The sequence below is a fragment of the Lepidothrix coronata genome, unplaced genomic scaffold, assembly GCF_001604755.1.
Source record: "Lepidothrix coronata isolate B3197 unplaced genomic scaffold, Lepidothrix_coronata-1.0 Scaffold110, whole genome shotgun sequence".
Lineage (NCBI taxonomy): Eukaryota > Metazoa > Chordata > Aves > Passeriformes > Pipridae > Lepidothrix > Lepidothrix coronata.
In genome coordinates this window covers 1,579,394-1,606,666 of record NW_016690290.1, presented here as the reverse complement: position 1 = coordinate 1,606,666, position 27,273 = coordinate 1,579,394, and the positions used below count along the sequence as shown (strand labels likewise).

Here is a 27,273-nt window from a genome sequence, read left to right as displayed (position 1 = left end):
ACGAGAGGAGGGAAAGGGAATGGGAGGGTTGGTGGGGCCCAAGTGCTCTGCTCTCCCCTCCTCTCCTGGGCCAGACATCAGGCACCATCTGTGGGTAATCCCCTCCACTGGGGCAGGAGCAGAGCCTGGCCCCACACTGGCCTGGGTGCCCAGCAGCAGAGCCCTGGCACAACCCCTCGAGCCAGACCCCGTGGTTGGTGATGGCACTGCTCAGCCAGACCCCACACTCATGTCCCAGCTCCCCTGGACCCAAAAACAGAGGCCCTGGACCAACAGAGCCCATGTCCTTGAGTCCCAGAAGAGCACACAAGGCTCTTGCATAACAAATGCTCAAATTCGGGAGTAGTTAAAATGCCTCTTTATTAATATACAAACCTAGCAACATTTAAGCCAACCAAAATATGAAATGAAATCAAGCATGATATAAATACAGCATATATGACAACATGGCCTCAGTGGGGAGCAGCAAACTCACCCTGACTTGTGCGCTTGGGAACAACTGTCCACGTCCTCCTCCACGGGGTCTGGCAATCAGAGCAGCCTCGTCTCTCCTGAACCCCCTCGAATCCAAACCCTGCAGAGGTGAGACCACTGCTCCCCACAAAGGCAGAGCACCTGGCACAAGGTTTCTCTGACCCCACGTTGCAAAGAAAGAGCCTCCCCAAGCTGCCAGAGCCGACCTGCTGGCATCTGCTTGCCAGGCCCCTGCAAGGGGAGAGGGTGTAGTGGATGGGGAACCGTGCTGCTGAAAGCTGCTCCTTGCTCTGTCCCACCTCAGCTACATCCATTGCACAACATTCACAGGCGTAAGGCACTAGAAAAGTGTTTTCACAGGTTCAAACTTCAGTTGTTCTTAAAATTTCAGTAGCAGCACTCATCAGAAATCCTCCCAGCCCTTTAAAATCTGTTCTTGGGAGACAAAAGCATGAAGGGGGTTGGATGAGCGTCCTGCTGCAAGCCTGACCAAGAGACAGAGAACCCATGATAGACTTCAGGGACATTACCCTGCCTCTGGTTTCACTGGAAGAAGTGAAATCTGCTCCACTACAGGAAGAGTATGGAATTTGAGCATGGAAAAAAAATCTCAGCGGCGGCAAGTAAAAAGGCAGACAGCACAGGATTCTTCTCACACACACAGAATGGATCAGGTCCTAGCTGGGATGGCTGATGACTCCCAAGTATCTGCTCTGCTTGTAGCAGGTGTCAAGAGTTCATGGGGGAAGATCAACTGTTACCAGCATGGACAAATCAGTCAGTATGGCTGTGAACACCTTCCTGATGATTCCCGCTCCTGCTCGTGGGGATTCCCGATCCCAGCAGGTGGGATTTCACACACAGCACATCAGCACAGTGTGCCAGCTCTGGCTCTGCTGCCAGCACAGAAGCCAGCCTGACACTGGGCATGCAGCTCAGCTTTGAGACAAACGGGAGATGAGAAGTCTCAGAGCCATCTCAGCAAACACTGTGGGCAGCAGCAGATCCCCTCTGCTCCCACTTCTGCCGACTCCTGCCTGCAAATGTCAGATGGTACAGCAGGGAAGCATTCAAGCAGAGAATTTTGTTTCCTTTAATGCAATGGGACACTCACAGAGTACTCTGCACCAGCCCAGGCTTCTTTAAGAAATAAGAAAACCCATTACACCACGAGGAAAAAGTGAATAAATCCATCTCCGGAGGGAAAAACAAACAGGAAGGTGTCAGCAAAGCAGCTGAACAGGCACAGGGGCTCCCAGCTCAACACAAATTCCAGCCTCACACTGCAACAGCAGCTTCCCCCATCCCCCAGTGCTTGCTCAATAGCAGCTCTGGGTGCTCACACACAGCTTTCCAGGAAGGAAATCAAATTGTACCATGGCAGGTACAGTCAGTGCCCAAACACCACACTCAGAGCTTTAAGGCATTTATAAATACTTAAAGGGGTTTTTTCCTATCAAATGCAAAGACTACTCATGCAGAGGGCTAAAAGCACCAAATGCATGGTGCTACAGCCATAATGCTTAAGAAAAGTTTAAAGTGCAAAGAAAATTTTCCAATACTTTTTAGTGACAGCTTGAAGTCATCTGATGACCCTAACCCCCTCCTTCCCCAAGTCTTGTTCCTTGACTGAACGCTTTGTTTTTTTAAATAAAAATACAAACAATCAGTTAAGGAAAAGGTACTTTAAAACAAACAAACAAAAATCTTGAAATGGGCAGAAATTAATCTAAGTATTATAATAAACTCATTTGGGAAGACAAACCTAAAGGTTGTGATTATTTTGCTCGACACTGTCAGCAGCCAAGTGTTGTGTTTTAAATAAAAACAACTTCTGCCCTTCCAAGCAGCTGCCCCCTCTCCCAACACAGAAACTACCTTGGTTTTACAGACTTCTTCCCAAAATTTAACCGCTCTGGTTCATTCAAATGCCCTGGAAGGACGAGGTTAGCAGTGTCAGTGCTGTACCTTTACAGCTGCAAGAATGTGCTAGAGAGAGACCAAAGTGTTTGGGGCAATCAAGTGCTCACAGTTCCCACCTCACCTGTGTGGCACTGTTTTCTTCATCCCAGCGAGAGAGGGAAACGTGCTTGGAAAAGAAGTGCTAATGCTGTCCCAACTTGGCCCAGAGCCACGGCTCTCATCTGTCCAGCACCAAAGCTGCAGAGGAAGATGCTCCCTGAGCTGGGAATCCAGGCTGATCATCTCTCTAAGGCTGGGCTTAAGGAATTAAGTAATGGGCACCGGCTCAAACCTCTATCACGCCTCTCCTTCCACCTCAGTTCAGCCACTCTGCCATCCCCTCTCCTGTTTTTATTTTGCCATGCCTTGCTCTCTGATGGGCAAAAGGGACTAATGTGACTAGAGAAGTGGTAAGGACAGTGGGAAAACCCTAGCACAGGGAAAGGGAAGGTTAAATGATGGGATATACAGTGACCACAAACCTGCCTGGGAGTTCAGATACTGGTATCAGCACCATCTAAAAGCTGAAGAGCTTAAACTGATGCAGAGAGGCAGATCTAGAGCCTACCTGGCTCTCAAGACAAAGCATTAGGTAGAAGGAAGAGAAGAACCCTGTGCATGAGAAATCCTGCAGCAGCACAGGCTGGGGTTTGGAGGTGCTGCAGGAACAGCAAATGATTGGTGGCAGCTCAAATGCAACAGTAGAAAGGAGGAATCCAAGCTTACACCAGGACTTGGAGATGCAGTGGTTGTTTCACACAGCATCCCCTCCTTACCACAAAATAAGAAACTGTCCAACAAGGCCTGTCAAATCTAGATACAGGAGGCAGCACAGGAAAAACAAGAAGAAACCAAGTCTGGCAAAAACGGATGTGAAAATGACTGTAACACATTCTCCTGAAACAGAAAACATCATTCCAAAATAGGCTGCGTTCGTTTTATCCTCAGATCATTAAATATGAACAATAAAGTCTCTCTTCTATAGTACCAGTTTTACTCAAGCCTTGCAGTACTCAAAGACTAACAAAACACAAGAACATAAGGACACAACAAGGTTAAGACAATGTAATACCTCCAGAAAAATCATTCAATGGAAGGAAGTGGTACCTCTTCCCCAAGTTCCCTAAACTACCAACAACACTTGGGCAAGCCAGCCCTTCCCATGCATGCACATTTAGATGGATTCACTCATTAGCTTCCCTCCCAGGATGCCAGTATGAACAGAATCTGCAGGGTTGTTCCCATTCTGGACAGCAAATCTCAGAGAACTGCTAACAGCCCTGTGACTGACACACACGAGGTGCAGAGGGCAGACCTGCTGCTGCTTCAGCACAGAATGAGGCTGTTTCCCCTTCCACTGCAGCAGAGAGGGATGCTGTTTTAGTGTTTCCCAGTCCAAGGTGCACAGTCTTACCATACAGAATGAGAACAAACCGCTTTTCTCAGCAGAAGGCATTTTAAGGATGAGAATCAGGATGTAGAATTTTACAGTCCATGTTATTTACCATCTTACATCCTAAGACTGTGCCACAGCCGCTTCCAAGACCAGATTATTTAATTTTCTGATTTGAAGGTGTACTAAAGGTACTCTTCAACAGATTTCGTTGTTCTTTTTTTAGGCACTCTACTTTAATCATCAGATAAGGGATTAGTCTTACACGTCACTGCTTAATACCTCTAGAAGAAAACACTACACTAGCAGGACCTTCCTCAGTCTCAGTATCTCTATTTTAAAACGTGATCCAATTGTCCCCTTGACGGGTGTTCAAGTTGGTGAAGACAAACTATTCTTTACCACTGTAAGGTTAAAAATAGCTACACCAGAAGTTACATCGACTGAGCCTGAACAGCAGCCGAAGAGCTCTCAGGTTCTGATACAAAACAAGAACCAGAATTCACAGCAGAGAAGGCCAGAGTAGGCGTTAATGAGCTGCAAGACTGACAATTACCAAACCACCCAAGTCTCAAACGGCAAACACAGCATTACAAAAAGCGTTGCTATATCTATCAGCATGGCAGAAAACTATTTTTGCTCTCTATTTTTGGTATGGAAAAGTCAATAGATCTAGACATAAAATAAACCTTCCAGGCATAAAATAAACCTTAGCAGACATAATGACAAAAGTAGCTCATAAACCACAATTTTATTGTCAGAACTGCTGGAGAAGAGACATCTGTGTATGAAAAGTTGCCTGAGGAAATAACAGGCACCTATAAATTAGGGAAAAGGAAAAATAATCACAAGGAGGAATATAATCTGGCTGCAATTTAAGGCTCATCCTTCAGGAATGAGTGGTTGGTAGAGGACAGCATGCTGCTAACTTTCCTTGGTTTGGTCTTAACTAGTTCTAACCCTGCAGAGAACAAACTGAACAGTTCCAGCTAAAATCTCTCTTCAGGAGTTGCATGATGCACCTCAGCACACCTTGGCCCTATATTTTTTGCCTTCTCCTGAAGAAGTATCTTGCCTCACCAGCAACAACAAACAGTCAATAAGCCCTAACCAGAAGGGCTCACATACAAAACTCTTTCTTTGGTTGAGCACCTACTTCCCTGGATAAGGAAGGCAAAGCAACAACTCATAAAACCAGTGTAAACAGACCAAGGTCCTCCTTGGTACTTACGTCCAGCACAGGAACAGTGGGATCACGGTATCTCTCCAGGCAGAAAAGATATGCAAGAAGTAATTACAGAGTTTAAACTGCTATTAGATGCTTTATGAACCTTTCATTTAAAGCAATTAATTCTAACACACCAGGCAAAATTTCAATTCAGAGAACAATAATAGGGGAATTTGGAAGAAGTGGCAGGCAGGAGGAATCTCCGCCTACAGCAGCTGTGCAGAGTTCTCTGGGCTGTGAGATCTCACTAAGCTGTCCCACGGTGGCCACTCCATTTCAGAGACTGGGAAATTGTGCATGTCAATTCAAAACTCAGTTTGAAATCCTGGAAGAGGTCACACTACAATGAAACTCATCTCTGACAAAGGAACACACGCTTGAAGAAGTGACATCTATGTTCAGCCTACTACACCACATGCTCAAATCCTTAATTCCATGCTCAAATCCTTAATTCCCTTACACCCTTCCCTGAACTGGCAGCCACAGACTCAACTGAAGGCACGACCTGGAGCAACTAAAGCAGCAGAAAGCAAACTTAAAACAAGAACCAGGGAAGTTTTTGAGCTCGTATTTACACCATTGATGCTCGCCATTTAACTGGAAAATAAAGTGCCCAAAAAACATTATAGATCATAGAGATAAGTGTTCATCATGGCTGACAGGGCAGATGCCAGTGCAATGTTGTGTTTGAACTCCAGAAGAGATGCTGGAGCAGAAAGACCACGACAGAGGCAAGGAAAATGTTTAACAGATCTTTTTCAAGTAAATAAAAAGAGTCTTTGCTTTTGATTGTGCTCAAAATGTGAAGAAGAAAAAGATGTACATGTGCACAATGCAATTCAGCAACCCCCCACTTCTGCACCATTTACCAGCAGTGTTCGAACCGGCACATTTTGACACATGAAGAAGGGGTGAATCCCAGCTGCACTGTCTGGAGCATCTGTAGGAGAAGTCAGATGCAAAGAGCAGTGCTGAAGGAAAGCAATTCAGAATCCCACTGCCATGCTCCCCTCACTCCCCTGTTCAGCCCCTTCAGATGAGGTACTACTGAGAGAGAAGAAAGAAGTGTAACAGATTTGAGAAGAAAACCACAAGACTTCTCCAGTCCAGCAGAAGCTGCTGAGATGTAACCAGCAGAAGAAAACCCAGTGTTTCTTGCACCACAGGTGAGACAAATGCTGGGTCTTTAACTTCAAAATAACCACAGGCAGCTAAAACTACAAGATGTTGTCCCCTCTTGCTGCTCAAGTTCCCCAAACCAACACAGGTTTTACATGAACCTTGCCAGAAGAGTTTGACCAAGTCACATAAAGAAAGTGAAAGACAATCCCCAAAGGGACTGTATATTGTGCAGTTTAAACAGAAGCAGCATTTCAACACTGCTATTAACATTAAACACTAATGTATGTCCTTGTTAAAAATCAGTATTTTTGCTAATTAAAAAAAAAAAACAAACATTCCTTTATAGAAGTGAAATGCACGTGTTGATCTTCAACTATAATTATAGAAGGCCATTTAGTTTCAGCGACCCCCAGGCAAAAAAATCCAATCCCAACAACAGCAAACTTACCAGTGCTACTGTCACCTCAGCGCTCTGATGTTAAACTTACTCGATTCCCCAGTTAGGGAAAAACCAAAATGGTGCACAAAGGGGGGCAGTGACAGGTGGGACGACACCACCACCTGTCTCCTGGCTGCTGCTCACCCAACGCTCTGTCTCGTGCCAGTGAGGTAGCTGAGCGTTCTATTGCTGTGTGCGTCGACACCCCGACCCCTCTGCACGTGCCCTGTGGAGAGCAGGGGGAGGTCACAGCGTCCATCTGCACCACAGGCAGCACGACCCGCTGTCCCCTGCCTTGTGCTGGAGAGCAGAGAGGAAGGGTGTAGTCCTCAGGGGTTCACCCCAACCCTTCCCATCACCACAAGGCCAGGGCCTTTGGTGCAGTTCACTCCTACACAGGCATCCCTGCACGTCCAGCACTGTGCGTCACCCACCGGGACATGGGGGGAGCCTGGCGAGGGTTGAAGGAGGAAGACAGACAGGAGCGGGAAAGGTTGAGAATTAAGGTTTTAAAATATACAAAATGTAACACGCTGCAAAAAGTTTAAAAGTTGCAAGACAAGAAAGGAAAAGAAATATATGATGAGGTGAGGAGAAAGGGTTGGAAGATGGAGAAGCTCCAGCTAGGGACAAGGAGCGGGCTGGGGAGCACTACTCCGTCTGGTAGCCACTCAGTTCCACCTCGTCCTTGCGGCGCCGTTGCGTGAAGAGGGAGCTGAAGGGGTAGAGCTTGGCTTTGGCCTGGAAGCGCTGCCCGGCGATGTCAATCTCGTACTCTCCCTGGTTGATGAAGTCAGTCGTCACCACCAGCTCTTCTCCCGTCTTCTCGTCGAAGTTGTGCACGAAGCCGAGGCAGACGTGGCGCTCCAGGGTGTAGCTGTAGGCACTGCTGGTGGTCTTGCCCACGTAGCGGCCGTTGCGGAAAATGGGCTCCCCCCACCAGGGCCAGAGGTCCATATCCGTGTCATGGTCCTCCAGGATGAACATGGTGAAGCGCTTGTACACACCGTTCTGCTTCTGCTCCAGCAGTGCCTCCTGGCCGACAAAGTCCATGCCCTGTGGGGAAAAGGAGGCGCCGGCTGACTGAGGGACAGGAGCTGTGGCAGCTGCTGGGTTGCAGCAGAGCAGCTCAACGACACAAGGGCAATTTACACCCGAAACCTGGGCCCTATCAACATGGGTTGCTTCCACACACAAGAAGCTCAGCTCAGGCAGAAGCTTTTCTGTCATGTTTGTTGTTCCAGATGCTAAAGGACGCAGTAATGTCTGTGAAGTGGGCCTTTGAAAACATCATTCTAATTTTCACTGCAGTGAAAACCATGTCACCATTCTAGTTTTTGCCATTTTTCTGGCTCCAGAAGTTTACCGTGCTTTATAAACCAGAGGGAAACTGTAACTAAAATGACATTTGTATCCCCAGTCACTACATTCCTTTCTTGAATTGATGCAGCCATTTGTTTTGGCTCAAAGATGGAAGAAAGAAGACAACAAGCCAATGACAGCAACAGCACCTGCCACCATAAAAGCAAGATATGACTCTATGCTGTTCTACATCTTAGTAAAAACAGAGAACTCCTCTGTTTTAGCAAAAATAGAAGACACCTGTTCTTGGTGCCTAGCCTTGTATGCCACTTGGTGCATGGGCTGGCTTTTGCTTCATCAAATTGGGAAAACAGCTTGGAGAAACAAGAACCCTGAGCATCTGTAAGGTACACAGCACTCTCTGCAACACTGAGCACAGCACAGATGAGCAGCACCAGACATACACAGGCCAACTGGGAACGCTGCCCAGGAGGGATGAAGACAGTACTTTTGGTATTTCTAGCACCTTTTTGAAGTACAAGAATATATGTTATAGCTAAGCACTGCACACAGCTCTATCCAAAAAATGACACAACTATCTGCTGGGCTGGCAGCCTTTTCAATCTAGTCCTGCTCTCCCACCAACCCCAGTGCAGGAGGTGATGTACCTTTTCCAGCTTGACCTGGAACTCACGTCCACACTCCATAGGAGTGGTAAAAGCATCCAGATCCTGGCCCCAGAAGGCAAAGAACTTCTCAATGCGCAGGCTGCGGAGCGCGTAATACCCGGCATTCCGGATCCCGTACTTCTGTCCCATGTTCATCACCTCGTTGTACACATGGAGGGCGTACTGCAAGGGAAGGGTGAAACACAGACTGACACCACCAGGGAGAGAGCTGACACCACCAGGGACGTCACTGTCCCCTGCCATCGTCACTGTCCCCTGCCATCGTCACTGTCCCCTGCTGCCAGAGCACAAGAGCTCTGCCTGACTGGAAGGCAACATAAAGCAGGGACACTCCCCCTGGTGCCCGCAGGCAGCTTTCCCATGGTGCAAACCAGACATCTCATCACCCTGAGTCAACCTGGAAAACGTTTCTGATTATGCAAGCAACTGCCTTAATTAGCTCAGGCTGCAGTGTACTCTTACCTCTATGGGGATATAAAGCACGAATCCAGGTTCTCCTGTGTGAGTGATACTCATCACACGGATGCCATTAGCATAGCCCACGCTCATCTCCTGCAGAACCAGAGGGGGAGAAATCATCCCAACTGGAACACAGCACAGAGATCCAGAAGGAGCACAATGTGTAACACATCCACACTGCCCAGCCCTCTCTCCCCTTCGCCACCTGCACATGCTCCCAACGAATTTAAATTTCAAAATTCAAATAATGATGTCACCTTATCCAGACTTGTTAATCACTTCATGACACTTGGCAATAAGCCTTGGAACTAGATCAGGACACAGGTTGTATTCTAGATACAGAAGTTGAATAGCAGCTACCTGCTCAGCCTTTTAGCACAACAGGAGACAGTGATGCCCAAGTCACTGATCCCAGCTGCCCCTCTGAAAGCTTCATAATTGATTATATGAAATATGTTGAGATCCTACATGGCATCAAGTCTACAGTGAGAGGAATACTGAAACCAAATGCATACTCACCTATATATTTAGCAAGCAGAACCCAAGGAGAAGTGAGCTTAGTGAGTTCTTTACCAACCTAGCTCAGTAACTGCAGCAAACCTGTAAGTAAATCTAAGTTCCCCTCCAATTATCCAAAATACAATTCCTCCCCTCCTTCCACACACGCTTTGAAAAACCTAGCAGGGTGAAGAGGATGGAAGCACAGTCACTCACCTTGCAAAAGAGAGAGGGAAAGTGTTCTGCAGTCATGGGGGCATAGGACAGCTCTGACAAGACATCCACAGCACGGGGGCCAATCAGATTGAGAGCTAAAGGGGGGACGAAAACGGCATTAGGAGGAGACTTGCCCAGTGTCTAACATGCATGCCCAAATTTCTGAAGTCTTAGTGTTTATTGAACTAATAGGTACATTTACATTTAAGAACAGAGCAGAGAGTCGAACTACCTCCTGACAGTCCCCAGTAAAGCAAAGCTGTCTTCCAGCTCATGGCTTGCCAGAAGGAAGTCTCTGAATTGCTGTTTTCATCAAAGTGTTTGGAAAGGAGACCAAGTCACTACTCCAGGCACTTTAAACAATTAACTGGCATGCGGCACAAGATGCCATTTGTGATTTTGGGCTGTCTAAGGGGGTCTGTTTCCAGTGATTTCTTACCTGTGTACTTCCAGGTCACATCCTCCAGGGTCAGGTTGCTGTCATCTGGCAAACGGTTCTTCAGCCAGGCCCAGCAATGGACTTGCTGGTCAGTGGGGGAGATCATGAAGAAGCTGGAACAGACAAATTGAAACCAAGAAACACAATGGATGGACAGCCACAAGGTGAATCAGTTTATTCTTCACTCATCAACTACTGGAGCTATTCAGCAGTTTCCATACCAACAGGAGACTAAAACAAGCTGGTTTGTGAAAAACACAGCTAAACTCTCTGCATCAATGCCAACACATCTGTCATGACAAGAAATCCCAGACCTCAAGCATTAGCAGTGGTCTGGTGACAAGAAGTGACTTGATGTGGAACACAGGGAATTCTACAGAAGGTTGACAGAGTATCAAAAGTCACAACCATTCTGCAGAAGGAACTTGCAGCTCTTCACCACCAGTGATTCTGTCTACTCTGACAGTCAGGACTGCATGGTTCACACAGCAATTTCTTGCTTCAGCAAAAGTCTTTTCACACACAATGGAGGTTATTATTAACAGTTTTCAAAAACAGAACTCCTCTTGATACAGGAAAATGAGCTACTTGTGTGTGTGTCTGATACAAAATGTGAGTTAAAGTACATCATTGACAGAGAAACATCTGTAGAAATGACTAGGCAAGGAGGGAAGCTACTGGTTTCATGCAGAGAAGGACAATACTTTTAAACAATCCATGAATGCAGACAGAAGTGGAAGAGAGAGAAAAGCTGTTTCAAATTGAAAGAGCAGCAAAGAATGCTTTCACATCAATACAATGAAAACACACAGAGAAAACCATCCAGAGAAATAAATGCCAACAGTCAGCTGGGACAGGGACATGAAGAAGTTCTTAAAAATGATAAATTTTTTTTATTAAATGCCAAAGAGAGAGCAAACTGGTGAGTGTAAGGATGACATCCTGCAATCGTGTCCGTTTTCATCAGAGAACACAAGAAGAACGATGAGAGATTGCAGAGCTGAGAATCAGAGTACCCATACTGCAATGCAAATTGAAGTAACCAAAAAGTATTATTTCAGTGTGCAATTCCAATAAGGAGGCTGGTCAGGAGCCAATGAGGGACTGTTTGGCTTGCACTTTAAATGGCTACCTAAATTAATAAACTCCAATGACTGCTGAAAGCAGTTTGTATTTCAATTGAGAAATCAAACATCTGACGATCTAACATTTTGAGGAAATCTATGTTCATCTGTAATCCCAGAAAAACGCTTATTTTCCCCAATGTCTGTAAATTCAGAAGCTCCCTTTCTTGTGGGTTACTGAATTAGGAATGTTAGTGGAGAACTGAGGCTTTTTAGCCTACAGTGCTGACAAAAGGTTATGATCTTCATTAAGAAGTCCTTCAAATACCCAAGGGGTGATGGCTAAAGACGCTGTCTGCACACCCACCTGCGTTTGCTGAGCCGGGCTATGCTGCAGTCATTCTCATACCCTCCTTTCTCATTAAGCATGCCTGTGTGCACAACATGCCCAACTGGCACATCCAGGTCATTCGAGAAGAGATACTGCAGATTCTCCAGGGCCTCATCTCCTGTGGACTACATGAATCAAAAGGGAGAGAAAGTCAGACAAGCTGTCTGAGCGATACAAATCCACCGAGGCAGCTTAAGATTGCATCAATGTTCTGGGCTCAAATTATTTCAATTTGTAATGATAGTGACACTGATGTCTCGAGCTAACAGGACACGATGGCACAGTGCCCGAGGTCAAATTCTGTGTATAGACTAAGCTGGTATTTCTGTAAAGTGGGCCCTCAACAGACAAAAACCAGTCTATGCTAAATACTGTGGTACCACCTGAATTTGGCCACACAGTGTGACTTCCTCTATCTATCCTCAACAGGACACAGGGAATTTTGCAAAAGCAGGCACTAATAAACTAAAGGTCACCTTTAGAAGGTGGTACTTCCCTAGGTACTTACACTTATTTCAAACTTGGTAAAAGACGACATGTCAATCACACAAACCGCCTCCTTACAGCACTTGACTTCGGCACCCACAATATCAAACCAGTCTGGCTTGTAAAAGGTTTTGCTGTGATCCAAATCCAGCAGATCTAACACAGAGAAGAATCCAAGGAAAAATCCGTGTACTGGACAAACTAAGACCAATCAGGGAGCACTGGGCAGAGGAAGACACGATCTCATACCTTTTCCAGGCGGGACAAAATACTTGACCCTCTCAAATCCGTGCTTCTCCATCCACCTGGCCCCCTGCGCGTCCAGGCGGTCGTACAGCGGTGACGTGCGCAGCTGCCTGCCCGTCTGGAAGTCCCAGCGGGGAACCTTCAGGTCACACATGAGGGCTGGAAGGGTCACAAACACCCCTTATCAGGCAAAGTGATTATCTAATCTCTTGCAAATTATCAATACTAATATCTGAAGCATTAATAGAACTCCCTCGAAACGGTTCCGAACTTCCTTCTCTGCTTTTTGAAAAAATCAACAGATCTGGTTTTTTGATCCGTTTATAGCTCTTCAAAATCAGAGTAACAATATTTGCACAGAACACTTACATTTATAGACACTTACAGTCCCATGACAACACTGCAAGGTAACAAAACCTCCATTTTTCATGAAGTCATGTTGACTAGCATTAATTATGCAGGATTCTTCCTTGGCAGTGCACTGCATCAGACAGTTATTTTGACAGAGCTAATGCTGGGGTAGGCAGCCCACAGCTACAGGGACCATCTAATTTTCCTTAAATAGTGGCAATTCAGCCTTTTCTAATTATTGAAGCTTTTCTAAATGGCTCCTATATCTGTTTAGCCAGTACAAAATACTCTTATTTAGAAAACGAGTTACTCTAATAATCACTGAGCATCCTCCCTGGCTACCAGTGGGGAGTAATAACTCAAGGATGCTTGAATACTACCTTATAAATGTTAAGATTCTACCTAGATCATAAACTCCTTAAAACTGAAGATAAGCCCAATATTTCTTAATGAACACTTCCATCACTTCTGCCTCATAGGTAATAATTTAATGAATTTATTGGCAATATCTGGCGTTGGTATTCCTGAAAGAGTGGGTATAGGGAAGAATGGATTAGAATAGAAACATAACACTGCAGAAATTGAATACAGTACTCTTCTTGTAAAAACTAGAGTGATTCTGTAGCTATCAGCACTGAGGTTTGTAGTGGAGAGCAGTACTAGAATAATGCTCAGAGTATAAAGTGATTTTTTCTGGGAGGAAGGTCAAAGCATAAGGTTTTTATTCCCTGGATACAGCAGGGCTAAGAGGTCTACCCAACTTCTCTGCTTTCACCTGAACAGATGTTTTTAGTTTAGACTTGGTATTCAAGTAATTGTTCCTGTTATGCAACTTGTGGAGCACTTTGTACTTCCATTTGAAACTTCAAAAGAAGTCATCCACATTATTCAGGACAGACAAGCAAACAACAGGAGGAAATGATGAAGTAAGGCTTTAGACAGGAAAACTGGCATCTGTAATCTATTCTGCAAGGTATTTATTGCAAACTTTGACAGGAGAAAGCAGAATATGTCCACGAAGGCTTCCTGAATGATGCAAGATAACCAGGTCACACCAGGCATAAGCTGGAAGTGATGGTATTTCCACACTGCAACGATGTGCAAAGAATAATGATGTCTGAGACAGCATAACATCCCCAGTTAAGACCTTGGCATTGCTTTACTAGGCTGGAGTCCTACACAGATATGCACAAAATTCCCTATAGCAGAGGCAAAGCACAGAAATAGTACAGAGCAAGGTACCAACAGCACTTTATAAAGAAAAGTTAATAAGAACACTGCTAATACAAAAAAAAAACCCCAGCAACCCACATCCTTTCCTTTCTCCTGGGAAGGGGTTGTTTTGCCACAAAGGAGGTCAGGAAAAAAGGAAAACGGTTCTCAGAGGGATGACAGAGGAGAAACAGTGTAGGAAAGGGGAAAATCCTGGACAGCCTGGCCAGAACTGAAGGCAGAGACCTCACTTACGCATGACTTCCATAACCCGGTGACGGAGGAAAGTGCGGCTGCTCTGGAGGGTCCCAAAGCGCTTCAAATCCAGAGGCCAGACATTGTCTGAGGGATACCCATTCACCATCCACTCTGCCAGGTACCTGATGGAAGAAATAAAGACTGGGATATCAGCCAACATCTCAAGGGAAAGAGTTCAGCTTTGAAGTCAGAAGCAAAGCAATTTAGACATGAGAACTTCTTGCAATAGGGAGAGAGAAGAAAGGTAACGTGGTATTCTACACACCAGCAGAATCTGGAAGGTTTCCCTTTATAAAACCCACCCCTAGAATTCCAAATTACTAATTACCCATTAGGATGAAACACACAGGGCAGCAGGAAATTAAGGACAGATGGTAAAGGAAGCCAGAGCCTGGACAGGTAACCTGGCTGACACTGTGTCAGGTCCTTGGGTTCTGCTACAAAAGGAGGTGTGAGTAAGTTTTGGTTGGAGCTGGGAGGCTTCTGCTCTGTTGTTTTTCAGTGCCTGGTGTAGGCTCAGCCACAAACCACCAGTAACAGCATTCATTTCAGCACAAGGTGCCAGCCAAGTTCTGTTTAACTACACTTCCAGCAGTGAAGGAGGAAGGCACGCTCCAGAGCTAAAGGACACAGGCAGCTCAGAATACAGCAGACCAGAAGGCTCTGTTCACAGCTACTAAACAGCAAAACAAAGGGGTTTGGAACTGATCAGGAAAAGTTACATTAGTAAGCTAAGCTGCTTATTTTGGGGCTGTAGTAACAAATAGACAAATAGTGCTTTTAACCTCAAAAATTATTTTGATTCTTAAGAGAACCTCACTGCAAAGATTCTCTGTATTTTATATCACACAAAAAAAATCATGAGTTGTTTCCCTGGTGAGTTAAATTATTAGACAAAGGACAGAAATAATGGAGACAAATGCAAATAGTAACACCCGCCATGAAAAATGAACAGCTTATTAAGAAGGCTGTGTGGTAGAAGGGATGCTGGGTCACCAAAACCCAATGGCAATCAGAGGAAGCAATGCTCATTCTTCAAGCAACTTTGCAGCACACTGACGTGCCTGACCAACTGTCTGCATTAACACAGGAACTCGACTTCACTGGGAAATTATTGCACCCTTAGCTTACTGTAGGGGACAGTCTTTAACTACTGGCAGCACCAGCATCACATATATGGTGCTTCATCAGCATCAGATTCACCCTGTTTTCAGATGAATTAACTGCTGTGTCAACTTGAATGATCTAAAGACTTCAATCAAATGATAAATTAAAGGGGATCATGAAGCACAGAAGATAAGGGAATACATGCTTTGCTAAGCTTTTACCTCTTCCCGGTAGCTTAAAAAAATCAGATCAGTTAGAGAATCATAGAATCACTGAGTTGGAAGGGACCCACAAGGATCATTGAGTCCAACTCCTATCCCTGCACAGGACAGTCCCAGGAATCACACCATGTGCCTGAGACCATTGTCCAAACACTTCCTGAAATCTGTCAGGCCTGGTGCTGTGACCAAGCCCTGGGGAGCCCCTTCCAGTGCCCAACCACTCTCTGGGAGAAGAACCTTTTCCTAATATTTAACCTAAACGTCCTCTGACACAGCTCTAAGGAAGCTTACTTGATCCCCAGCTGATCACCGAGCTGTGATGCCAGAGGAGAGGTGTGCAGGACAGGAGGAAGGGTCCAGTACAGATTTGGAACACAGTCAGAACATGGCAACTGCGATGTGGCAAACACCAACCCGAACACTCTACAGAGCAGGATCGTCTGAGCAGCGTCTTTTCTTGGTTAAAGCCTTACTTACACACACCAGGGATAGACCACTTACTTGCCTGCTCCCCCACCATACGAAATCCCAGCTGAGTTCATGCCGGCCAGAACGAAGTAGCCCCGCGCGGTGGGCGACTCTCCCATGATGCATCTCATGTCTGGTGTGAAGGACTCGGGGCAGTTCACCAACTGCAGGATCTGCAGCGCCTCCAAACCCGGCATCCTGCGCAGGAGGGCGCTCAGAAGTGGCCCTGGGACCCAGACCAGAAAGAGACAAAAAAGTGACGGCCTTCAGTCTCAAACACATTTCAGTTGCTTCGCCTTCAAACCGGGCAGCACGCCGGAGGTATGTCAGAGGACAGGTGGAAACTGCTTCCATGTTTTGATACAGTCACAGGAGAAACCATTTACCTGCTGGATCACACGACTCAAAATGGATCATGCCATAAAAGCAGCCATACTGATCCAGACCAAGAACCCAGTATTGTTTTCCACACTGCAAGAGCACTGTTCAGTTTTGTTAGGGAAAACAACAAAGGCATCAAATAGATACTGAGTGAGGAGTGAGAGCAGGCAAATCTATATGACACTTGTCCCACACACTCTGCCAGCCTCCACCTACCACCAGCTCAGAGGATTTTCTAAAAAACTTGTATGTGTTTCCCTATTTAGTAACCCCTAAATTGATCTCTCTTTTAAGTACTAGACTGGTCTCCCCCAGCCTCAGGAAAACATCCTACAGACATGGACAAGGAGTTCCACACGTTTAGTATTTTCTGTACAAGGGATTACCACCTTTTGTTTTAAAATTCCCATACAATTAACTTTTTTCGATGCCTCTCAGCATTAGAAGAGATGGTGAACAGGAGATCCCCATCTAGCCTGTCCATCTTATTCCAGATTCCATAGATCTCTGTTTATTTCCCTTCTGTCATCTCCTTTTCCCCAGCCCACTCAGTCACTCCTTGCTTGGAAACTGTTCCAAGCTTTGACCAGCCTCTGGCTGCTCTTCCACCAGGCATTCTCCAGTCCTATGATACCCTCTGGAGATAGGGAGCCTAGAACAATAACTAGATCTGCCAAACCTGTGTTTTCTGCTCCTTTCCTAATAACCCCTGACTTGTCTTTTGCTTTGACTGCTACTGCACTGATGTCTTCAGAGAACTAATACAACCAATACAGCCCCAAGGTCTGCTCAAAGCCCATCATGTTGCGTGGTGAAAGTCAGACCATCCCCACACACTTGCGTCACTTCACATTTGTCCTCATGGAATTTCCCTGCCACTCCATTGCCCAGTCACACTGGAAAAGTCCTTCGGCAGCTCTTCGCAGTCTGACATTTGAGAGTGTTAGGAAAGGGATAAGATATCTACTTGCCTTGTCTTGCCCAAAAGTTACCTCTGCTTAGTACTCCAGCTAAAAGCCCTCAAGATTCAGCACCAAGAACACTCCTCAGCTTTATGCACAAGCAGTAAAATAATCAGATTTCACACTGCCTAACAGCTTACAATCAGAAACAGTCTTTCTGACCTGCTCTTTCTCTTCCTTCTCTCAAGCATTAGAATTCCAGAGTGAGAGCCAGGCGCTTCTTTTATTGATAAAAAGAGAGATCAGTGTTAGACTTGTTCTCGTACCCAGCCCAATTTAAGCAACTGTACAGGCTATTTTAAAATCAAAAGGTGTTCCAACGACAAAGATCAAAGTAGTAATACAGGAGCTCAAAACCCAGGAATTGCAGTCCTAGAAAAGGATCAAATATTGGCTGAGTAAGCTCTGACTCTGCTCAACTGTTCAGCACTTTTGAAGGGATAAAAGGGTAATGCTGGAGCACAGAGTGCAGCTGCTTCTGAAACTTGGCCAATTTGGGGGTGCCAACAAGCAGTACCTTTTAATTTCAGCAGTACCTAGAAAACCAAAAGAAGGTGGGTGCAGAGCTCAAGCAACTCATTACTGAAGGTAATATCTTCAAGCAAGTCTGTAGGCATCTAGAGATCTAAAAACCCTCAGCATATGCCAGCACAAAAGCAGCACCCCATCCTGGCTCCACTCCCTGGAGTTTAAACTTCTATGGTATCAGCATGGTGTCTCTCAGAAATCAAAGTAATATTAATCAATTTAACCTGCAGAGTAGCTGGAAGAACACACTAACACTGCAGAAAGAAATCAGTGACATTCCATCCGTGCCTAGAGTCACAAAAAGAGGCACGTGCATTCACAAGGGATGCAAAGAGCTCTGACTCAAGGGGAAACTGGATTCCTGAAAATAAGGCAAATGTGAAAATGAGAGGCCACACATGAACCTACCAGGCATTAAAGGGGCAGCGGGGGAAAGAGAGACTTATAGATCGTGCCATGCTTTTTCCTACAGAAAGAGCCCTCCATGCAAAAGTACATTCAGAATATAAAAATAGAATCAAATAAAACGGGAAGAGGAAGACAGAACAGCTAAATACAATAAACCACCAGTGTCAATGGTGGGATGAAGGGTGGGAAGCCATAATACCAAGTGCTGTCCACATAGCAAGTGTCACTGGTAGAAATGCACTTGGCAGTCACTGCTGGAGAGAGTTGCAGAAACAAAATACCACGGGCACGTGGCAGGTCAGCAGTGCTGATCTACTGTGTCACCAGAGGAGCAGCATGTGGCACTGACAGTCAAAAATCACCTCAGATGGAGGAGCAGCACTGGAAGTTCATGCAGTACCTCACTGCCCCAGAGGAAGTTAACACATGCTGAGATACACTACACAGATATCACAGAGACCCTGGAATGGTTTGGGCTGGAAGGGACCTTAAAGCTCATCTCATTCCAAACCCCCTGCCATGGGCAGGGACACTTTCCACCAGACCAGGTTACTCCAACCTCCATCCAACCTGGCCTTGGACACTTCCAGGGATGGGGCAGCCACAGCTTCTCAGGGTAACCTGTGCCAGGACCTCCCCACCCTCACAGGGAAGAATTTCTTCCCATTGTCCAATCTAACCCTTCCAGCTCTGTCAGTTGGAAGCCATTCCCCCTTGTCCTGGCACTCTACTCCCTTGTCAAAAATCCCTCTCCAGCTCTCCTGTAGGTTCCTTTCAGGTACTGCAGCCCTTGGTAAAGGGGTTTTCTGTGAATTACTGACATATGAAGAGATGAATGAATTTGAGAGAATATTCATCCTTCCCAGCCTGCACTGTTGCAAACTCTGCCTTCTGCAGAAGCCACGTGTTTCACTGCTGTGGGAACTTTTCTTCCCTAACGTACCAAAATGATCCCAGTCTTCTTGAAGGTTCTGAATCTCCAGCTGGTTCCGTCCCTCCGTGAAGAGAGGTTTGGGGTTCTTCTCAAAGCCTCCTGAGAGGATGCCACCCTGCCAGTTGCGTATGTAGATCCTGCCATCTGGGTCGACAACAGCTGCAGAGGAGAGAAAAGAGGTGAGAAGGGAATTGAGAGAATCTGTCTCAGGCTGTCACCCCACAAACACCAACAATGGGAGCTGGTGACACGCCAGGCCAAGCCGGTGGCCTCCTGAGAGGGGACAGTGCCAGTCCCCCAGCCCCAGCTTTCACACCATCCTGGTTCTCACCTTGGTGAGCCAGTTCAGATCACTAATCCATTAAGCTCCCAGCACAACCATGCACGTTAACTTTGGGGCAGCACAGGGAACTGAGCTGAACCTGAGGAGCCTCACCAGCAGGACAGTGATCTCAGGAGAGAGAGGACACAAGAGGGATTCAGATCCCTTGTGGCACTGATAAGCTATTCTACTGGCTTAGTTCCACTGAAACTGCACCCAGGACCAGACCTTCCACCAAGAGATGTCCTGCCTTCCCCCTTCCCCTCTTCCTATGTAAAATCAGTTAATTTTAACAGGGATACCTCATGGATCCAGCTTGCTGAAGGCCACCAGCACCAGGAAGGTGGGCAGCAATGGGGTGAGGATAAGCAGTCAGGTCTGGATTGCTTCTTCCACTGGTAGTGTCAACTTGAAGTATTTATTATACTCCACCTGATATGTTCCACAGCAATTTTTTGCCATGTACAGAAAAGCTGCAACTATATACATATTTATTTTTTTTTAATTAGTCAATTAAAAGCGAAGAACTTGGACTTTGGCCAGAGACCTGAATTCCCTGAAGAATATATACAATACTCACTAGAAGCAGAAAATCTTGCTAGTAAAGGTTTCTACTTCCCAACCACAGTTTTCAAACACAAAGGCTTTTTTTTTTTAAGAGATCCAAAAGCCAGAACATGGGGGAGGAGCAATTACCTCAAGTGTTTGGTTGCCCCTACAGCTCATAGACATGTAAATGCCATTGTAAAGCCTTAGGTTCAGTTGGAGGAAAGGAATAGATGGGCCATTTGTGGCCAGCAGCCTGCAAGGAAAACACAGTGCCAAGGCTAGCACCCTCTCCAGCCCACAAACAATCCAAGTCTCAGACACAACTACTAGTCAAGCTAGAGAGAAGGCCATTCTCCTGTTAAGTTGATGAACTCTGAAAATCCTCTTCTGCAGCATAAGCTTTCCCAAGAATAAAGGAAGATGTTCTTTCTACCACTGAAAGAGGATACTCAGAGCAATTCAGCGAGAATGTACTTCACAGTCCCAAATGAGCTGACAGCCCGAGGCTGGCCTTTTTGTCACCTTGGCAAGGCAGGTATAATTCAGGTACAATTCACCGGGAAAGTGAAGCAGAGCTGGAGAATCCTTACTGGGTAAGCTGCTCGACAGAGGCTCCGCCAAAGGGTGTGTCAGGAGGTAGAAGTGCTCGCAGGCATGGAGTGGGATATGGACTGGCACCTCCCCAGAGTGGCCCAACTCATAGGCCCACTGAAACCAAAAAAGTGCAGGTCAGAATGGAAAACAAGGAAACTACCTCCGGTAAAAAATGCAGCATATAAGCACAGGTCACCTTTGTGAGTTTGCTTTCATAAGAGACCAAGTAAGATTTGGTTCAGACCCCTGGACCTTCAACAGACACAATTTTTTCCTCTTTTCTTAGAATTTGAATTGTTTTGGATGAAGACTGTTTTTTTGTTTCTAACACAAGAACGAGAGAAGTGGAGCCCTGACTCAAAACTAAGAAGTACCAGCTTACAATACAAAAGCCAAACAAGATCTGTTGATCCATGTCAGCACTAGGTTCAGCATCTAGAAGCAGAACAGTCAGCATTTATTTAGGTGCCTCTACTAAGATCCCTTACTAACAAGAGGGACAGCTGCTAGTTGAGAAACTACAATTGGCAGGTGTATTTTCCCACGGAGAAGACATGACACTAAGGAAGAAAAAGAAAACAAAATTGTGGGGAGGAGGGTGAGAGAGAGAGAGGAGGGTAGTGAGAGACTTAAGTGTCTCTCTAACAGCCAAAGCAAAACTCTTCCTGTCAGAAGTGTGCACCTCCCAGGAGACAGACCAAGGGCAGAGCTGTACCAACAAACTGCAGGTGCTGCTCAGCAGGTTAATGCCAAGCCTTTGGTGCCCAGCAAACAGTAAGCACTGCCTCCTTCACACCCCTGCTGGGCTGAGCAGCTGAGTAACATGACTTTGATCTACTCCAGTAAACCAAACCAAAGCAAAAGCCCTTAAAAAAAAAGGGAAATGAACAAACAAAACCAAATAAACAACATAAACCACACCACACACATTAAAAAAAAAAAAAAGTGAGGGAAGTGCACATATTCTTAAGCAATGGAACCAAGAAATAAAAATTTAAATAATTTAACCTGGCCAGCACAGTTGACAAAGTACTGGCATTGAATCCTCCCCCTGTCAGTCTCCACTCCAGTCACACGACCCTTCTGGACTGTGACGTGACTGACACTCGTCCTTTCGTGAATCTGGACACCTGGAGAGGACATCAGAACATCAGTAACCACGAGCCTCCCTCCTAATGTGTTAACTTCAAACCCTTAAACTCAACTTAAATGCTTGTTTTCTCTCCAAGACAAGATTTCTACTCTTGACCCAGTAATTCTTAAGTGAAACCCTGTTATTTGTAAAACGTCACGTGTACAATTTGTACAGAATTTAAAGGCTGAGACTGTGAAGAGCTACAGTATTTTTTCCCATGTAACAATCAGGGTGATAAATACACCCCATAGTCAGCAACATGAAGAAACAAAAAAGTCTCAGCTATGGATTTCTTTTCATTCAATTCCTTTATGCAACAAAGTCTGTAGTTTCAGATGGCAAGATTGGTTCTTTTATGGGAAATTAGTCATTTTGTGGGGGGAAAAAAAAATAAATCAACAAGCAGTATGCAGAAATAAGCTGGACTAACAGAAACTAAGAGAGGTATCTTCCTAAGCAGCTTTGTCCAATCTGATGGACTTTCATCCTTAATGACCTTTATCGCTGTTGCCGTATCTAACCTTTCTCCCACTTTTAGACCACTCCAAATTTGCCACAGTGCAGGGCAAACAGCATTTATTGCTACATTTCCAAACCATAATGTGCCCAATGAAATATGCCACAAGGCTCAGTCACACCTTTTCATCTGCAGGTAATCAACTATTTGGAAGTGTAATTTTGAGTTTGGTCCTATGAAGGAAAGAGTGCGTGCTTAGTCAGAGAAATATGTAACCACTAAACAAACAGGTGTTTGGTCTGTCACAGCAAACCTGTAAAGATTCAGCATGTAAAAAACATTCAGCCTGTTTTTTTGAGAAGAAATAGATTTAAACAATCTGAACTTCACAGAAGTAACCGAGTCTTGGACTTCAGTGCTCAGGATATCAAAAGAGACGCAGAACATAATTTTCTTTTATGGAAAGAAGGTAACTATCATGCAGGAGGGCACTCTACAGACAAAAATAAAACTCCTACCATTTCGTGAGGCCGCGGTTGCCAGAGCCAGACTCACATTGGCAGATGTCACGAGCGCATCTTCTGGCACATACATGGCCCCCACGAGGTCGTGGATGTTGATGAGCGGGTGGAGCTGCACCGCTTGCTTTGGGGTGATAATTTCACAGGGGATGCCCATCACACTGCCACAGAACACAAGGAACACGGGGTCACTGGTCTGGCAGGAGAGCTGGGGCTGTTAAGACGGGCTGTACCTGCTGCTCGTACGCACCTCAGCGATGACGCGATGCGCTTCAGAGAGATCAGCCGGTCCTGAGTCTGAGCCAGGGACAGAGAGCCTGTCTTCGTGTACCCTATGGCAGTGACCAAAGTCAAGTCAGATTTTGACAGGATCCTGAATTCCTTTTCATCTCACACCCATTGCTTTAATACAATTGCAGACCTGTCGCTTCCACTACTCAGGAGCCTGGAAATCCCAGATCCTCAAATAACTTTAAACACTTATCAGCTATTAATAAAAACTGCACGAGAGCCAACTTTTCAAAAAAGCAATTTAATTTTTACTTGTGTTCTCTTTCTACTTTATACAGTTGTGTTTATAAAAAAAAAAATAAACTTCACATGTGAGAAAGAGAAGTTACTGGCCAAGAAGTGATCTAATAACTACTGAGAAGAATAAAACTTCAACAACTAAAAGCAGAGATTTTGTGACTCCAACACCTGCATTAGATTAGTATTCTTGCAGGCACAGTTATTAACCTCTATTGAGTCTGACATATACCATGAGTTCTTCCCAGCAAACAACTTTCAAGATCTTCCTATCAAGTACATGTCCAAACACTTTGGAGGGAGAGGGAGAATTTCAACACAACTTTTCCTTGTTATTTCCAGGGTGAGAATACAGTAAGAGACTTGGCTTTGCCTGTGCTTCAGTGCTCCTGTTAACCACCTTCTCTTTCTGAGAACGGAACTGGTGCACAGAACGGGCCACTTGCTCCAGTCACTGCAATGTACTTTTTAGTGTCCTTGAGGAAGTTGCCCTGCGTTTGCTCAAGTTACAGATATGCAAACTGTCCCAGTTTGCAGGTAGTCTGCCTCCAGTTTGTCCATCTGATACCCTTCTCCCCGCTCTGATTACATCAGTGACACCCCTTTCCGTCTGCTTCAGCCCCAGTGTATTGTTTTTGAACAGGAACTCCCAAACCCTAACACATAAACCCCCACTTGTGTTTCAGTGATGACACTCTGTACCTGTTGGCACTCCTGTCTCCTGTTCCAGCTGCTGGTAGAGCTTGTTTGAATAGTGTGCCATCTTCAGCTCTATGGACACGGGCCTGGCTGTGCTCACAATGCCTGCACAGAAGCGAGTGGTACCAGCAGCCAACCTGCAGGAGAAGGTGCAGAGAAGGGCCTCATCAGCCTGCCAGGTACACTCCCCTCACCAGGCTGCTCCAGCAGCTCCGCTGGCAGCACAAGCCAGACAGCAAACTCTGCCCCAGACACATCAGAGCAACACTAAGTTGGAGGATACAGGAATAATACAACCTCTAGAATGATCTTCTGCAGCTCACTTTTGAAAACACACTGCATTCCAGAACCATTTCTCTTTAACTAGTCCTAAACGCTGACATTTTTCAAGGAAAGCATGTTTTTTAAAAAAATTACCTTATGCTTAAGTCGACCCGCCTTATTTTCCTGCTCTAAAGCAGGACTTTCCTCAAATCAAAATTAACTTGGATTTGAGTCTTGTGTCTTCACAGACCGCAGTCAGAGCAAGTCCCTCTCACATTCTGCAGCAACTGCCACAGACAGGCACACGCCTCTTGTCCCTTTTAAAACTGCCCTTAAACCACTGAGCTATTTGGTGAAGGGCTGCTGTAGAGACAGAAGGCCACAGAAACTCCTTGCAGCATGGACAGGGGAAGACAAGATCATCAGATCTGAGCATATCCCTCGCAACCTTCTTCCACAACACTTCCAAGTCATCTTTCCTGCTGCTAAAGCCATCGTGCATTTTCCCACTTGACATGACTGCTTTCAGCCTGGTGTGTCCATATTCCCTCAGCAATTCAACCTCAGAATCAGCTGAGTCAGGTGTGTTTACTACACCCCTACTCACCAATAACCCAAACAGCCAAAGCACAGTCCCCCAATGCTGTGCTCCACATAAGATGTTTCTGCCAATGCAATGCTCCTCTTTCTCCTTGAGCATGCACAGACTGAGCCTGCACAGCATCATACTCATTGCAGATCTCTCACACCCTGCTCCAAGGTAGCAAAGACATTCCCTTACAAACAAAGCCCAGCACCTCATTTCACTCAGAAGGACACTGCTCACAAGGTCTCAGAGACTACCCCATTTCTTCTCTTTGCAACTACAAAGAACCTGATGCCACCTGCTCCCCAGCCACACAAACTCTGGGAACCATGGCTAATTACTCCTGAAGGCAGCACCAGAAGCGAAGCTCTAGTCTAGACACCTACTGAGGGTGTTAGAAGCTGCTGCAATAAACACTTCTTCAAACCCTAAATTCTCAGCAGCGTCTCTTACCCAAGGTCCCCAAATTGCTTAATGAAAACAACACGAATCTACCTCAGAAACACAAGTCTAAACAACAGGTAAGAGCTGCACAGGTTTCAGCAGGAACTACGTGCTCTGCCACAGACAGATCCAACTCATGGAGGGCACTTGTGTTCAGCCAAACCATAACAGCCTGGGCTGTTTTACAGGCGGGCACCAAACCCTGCAACGAACCCGATAATCCCAGCCTTTAACCAGCTTACAGGGTGATGTTTCAGTGATGCCTGCTTAGAACCCCCTGCAATCTCTGGAGCTTTGCTGGCTGTGTAATGCTTTAGACACACACAGCATCCTGCTTCCAGAGGTCAACAGGGGCCGGAGGAGTTACACGGGTTTTTAGTTCTCCTGGAATGGTCCATCCTTGCCGGCTGCACCGTGTTTGACAGGATTACCTGCAACTGCACCAGAGCAGACAGACATCCCCCAAAGGAACTGTGATCCAGGGAAAACCCACACCAGGGCAGAGCTCTCCTGATGGAAACTGCAGCCCGTGGAGGACCCACACTGGAGTCCTGCACTGATCCCACCCCACTGTTCACCCCCTGTGTTTCTTGGGGCACTGTGGGGAGGCAGAAGACCCTGGAATGCAGGAGTGAAAAACAAGCATGGGAAAGAAAAGGCAGTGTTTTAATGTTTGGGTTTTGTTTCTCACTACCTGAATCTATTTTAACTGGCATGAAATAAAGTAATTCCTTATTTTAAATTAATTCTCCCTGGGGCAAGTCTTTCTTGCCCATGACAGTACAATCTCCATGCCTTTATCCTGATCCACAAACTTTCTCAGCTTACTTTCTCCCTGCCTTGCTGAGGGAAATGGCATGGCTACCCCACCACAACCACACAAGAGATACCCTTCACCTGTGCTTGGGAAGAAGCAGCAAGTGTCGTTATTAATGTTCAGTATGTCTTTATTTCATTCAGGTGAAAGGTTATTTCCAGCTCTTCACCTCAGTGCAGGTGAAGAGGTGGAAATAACACATTCCAACAGATGCTGACCCGCATGGAAGTCCTGTTCCACTGGTTTTGTCACCAGAAATCCTTACCTGCCCTGCTCAAGTAAGACTATATCCTTCCAACCCATCTTGGAAAGGTGATATGCCACGGAGGTGCCGGTGATTCCACCACCACAGATGACAACCTGTGCCTGTGCTGGCAGGGAAACCGGGTGAGGTTCTGCTGTGGTTGAGGTGCTTCTCCGGGAGCTGGTCATCCTCCTCCATTTCGGGTTGGCTGCCCGCCACTGGATATCGGACAGCACTCGGAGAAACATCCCGGCAGCGCTCTGGCAGCTTCCTTAAAGCACCACCTAGATGTGCTCAGATGCTACCCCAGCACCACTCCTTCTAGGAATGAAAAGATGAGAATCACGTTACCATTTACCTTATTACACACAAGGCTGGCAGTGGGAAACATCACGTGGTGTGTCAGGTACAAAACATAGGAAAGGTGATGAGCAAACAGACAACAGAGCAGTTATTCAGTCCTGAAACAGCAACCTCGCTAGTAAGACAAACTCAGATCGTAAAATGGGAACAGAGCGTTACACCTTTGGTTTTGATACAGGGCAACTTGACAACGAGCAGAGAACCAGAGGGAAGCTGGAAAAGCTCACACACCACAGGTAGAGCCAACACAGCCAGCAGGCACAGACCATGCTCTGGAACGCTTCACAAAGGCTGAGGTTAACAGGGCGGAAACAAGCCTGATTATTAACGCTGCCAGGCCTTTACCTGCGGAGGGAAACGAAGTCTGTGACCAGAGTCACTGGCACAGGGCACCGCGGAGGCCTCTCCAGGAACAGCTTTGCCACAAGCCGTTCTCCAGGGCCGGGCTGCGGCAGCACCGGGGTGGGCTGGGGGTTCCCTCGCCCGCAGCCTGCGGGAGCCTGAGGGGCGGG

General features: G+C 46.1%; 1 protein-coding gene across 1 annotated transcript; it reads right to left on the bottom strand.

Annotated features, from left to right (window-relative positions):
- Positions 1-343: 343 nt before the first annotated feature.
- PDPR (pyruvate dehydrogenase phosphatase regulatory subunit) lies at positions 344-27,273 on the bottom strand. The gene is made up of 18 exons (XM_017824421.1): positions 27,107-27,273; positions 26,420-26,719; positions 24,047-24,180; positions 23,067-23,148; positions 22,814-22,977; positions 21,712-21,833; positions 20,700-20,817; positions 19,248-19,397; positions 16,059-16,251; positions 14,227-14,351; positions 12,412-12,567; positions 12,185-12,318; positions 11,653-11,801; positions 10,222-10,334; positions 9,783-9,877; positions 9,072-9,161; positions 8,589-8,771; positions 344-7,674 (listed from the first exon to the last, which is right to left on the bottom strand). The coding sequence occupies exons 2-18, from the start codon at positions 26,644-26,646 to the stop codon at positions 7,270-7,272; spliced, it is 2,640 nt and encodes an 879-aa protein (XP_017679910.1). The 5' UTR covers positions 26,647-26,719; positions 27,107-27,273; the 3' UTR covers positions 344-7,269.

Bases quoted from the DNA above. Each gene is read 5' to 3' on its own strand.
- PDPR (XM_017824421.1), bottom strand. From the start codon at position 26,646: ATGTTTCTCCGAGTGCTGTCCGATATCCAGTGGCGGGCAGCCAACCCG. The intron at 22,978-23,066 runs GTGCGTACGAGC...GTTCTGTGGCAG, and splicing joins CGCATCGCGTCATCGCTGAG to TGTGATGGGCATCCCCTGTG. The intron at 10,335-11,652 runs GTGGGTGTGCAG...TGTCTGTTCCAG, and splicing joins GCCCGGCTCAGCAAACGCAG to CTTCTTCATGATCTCCCCCA.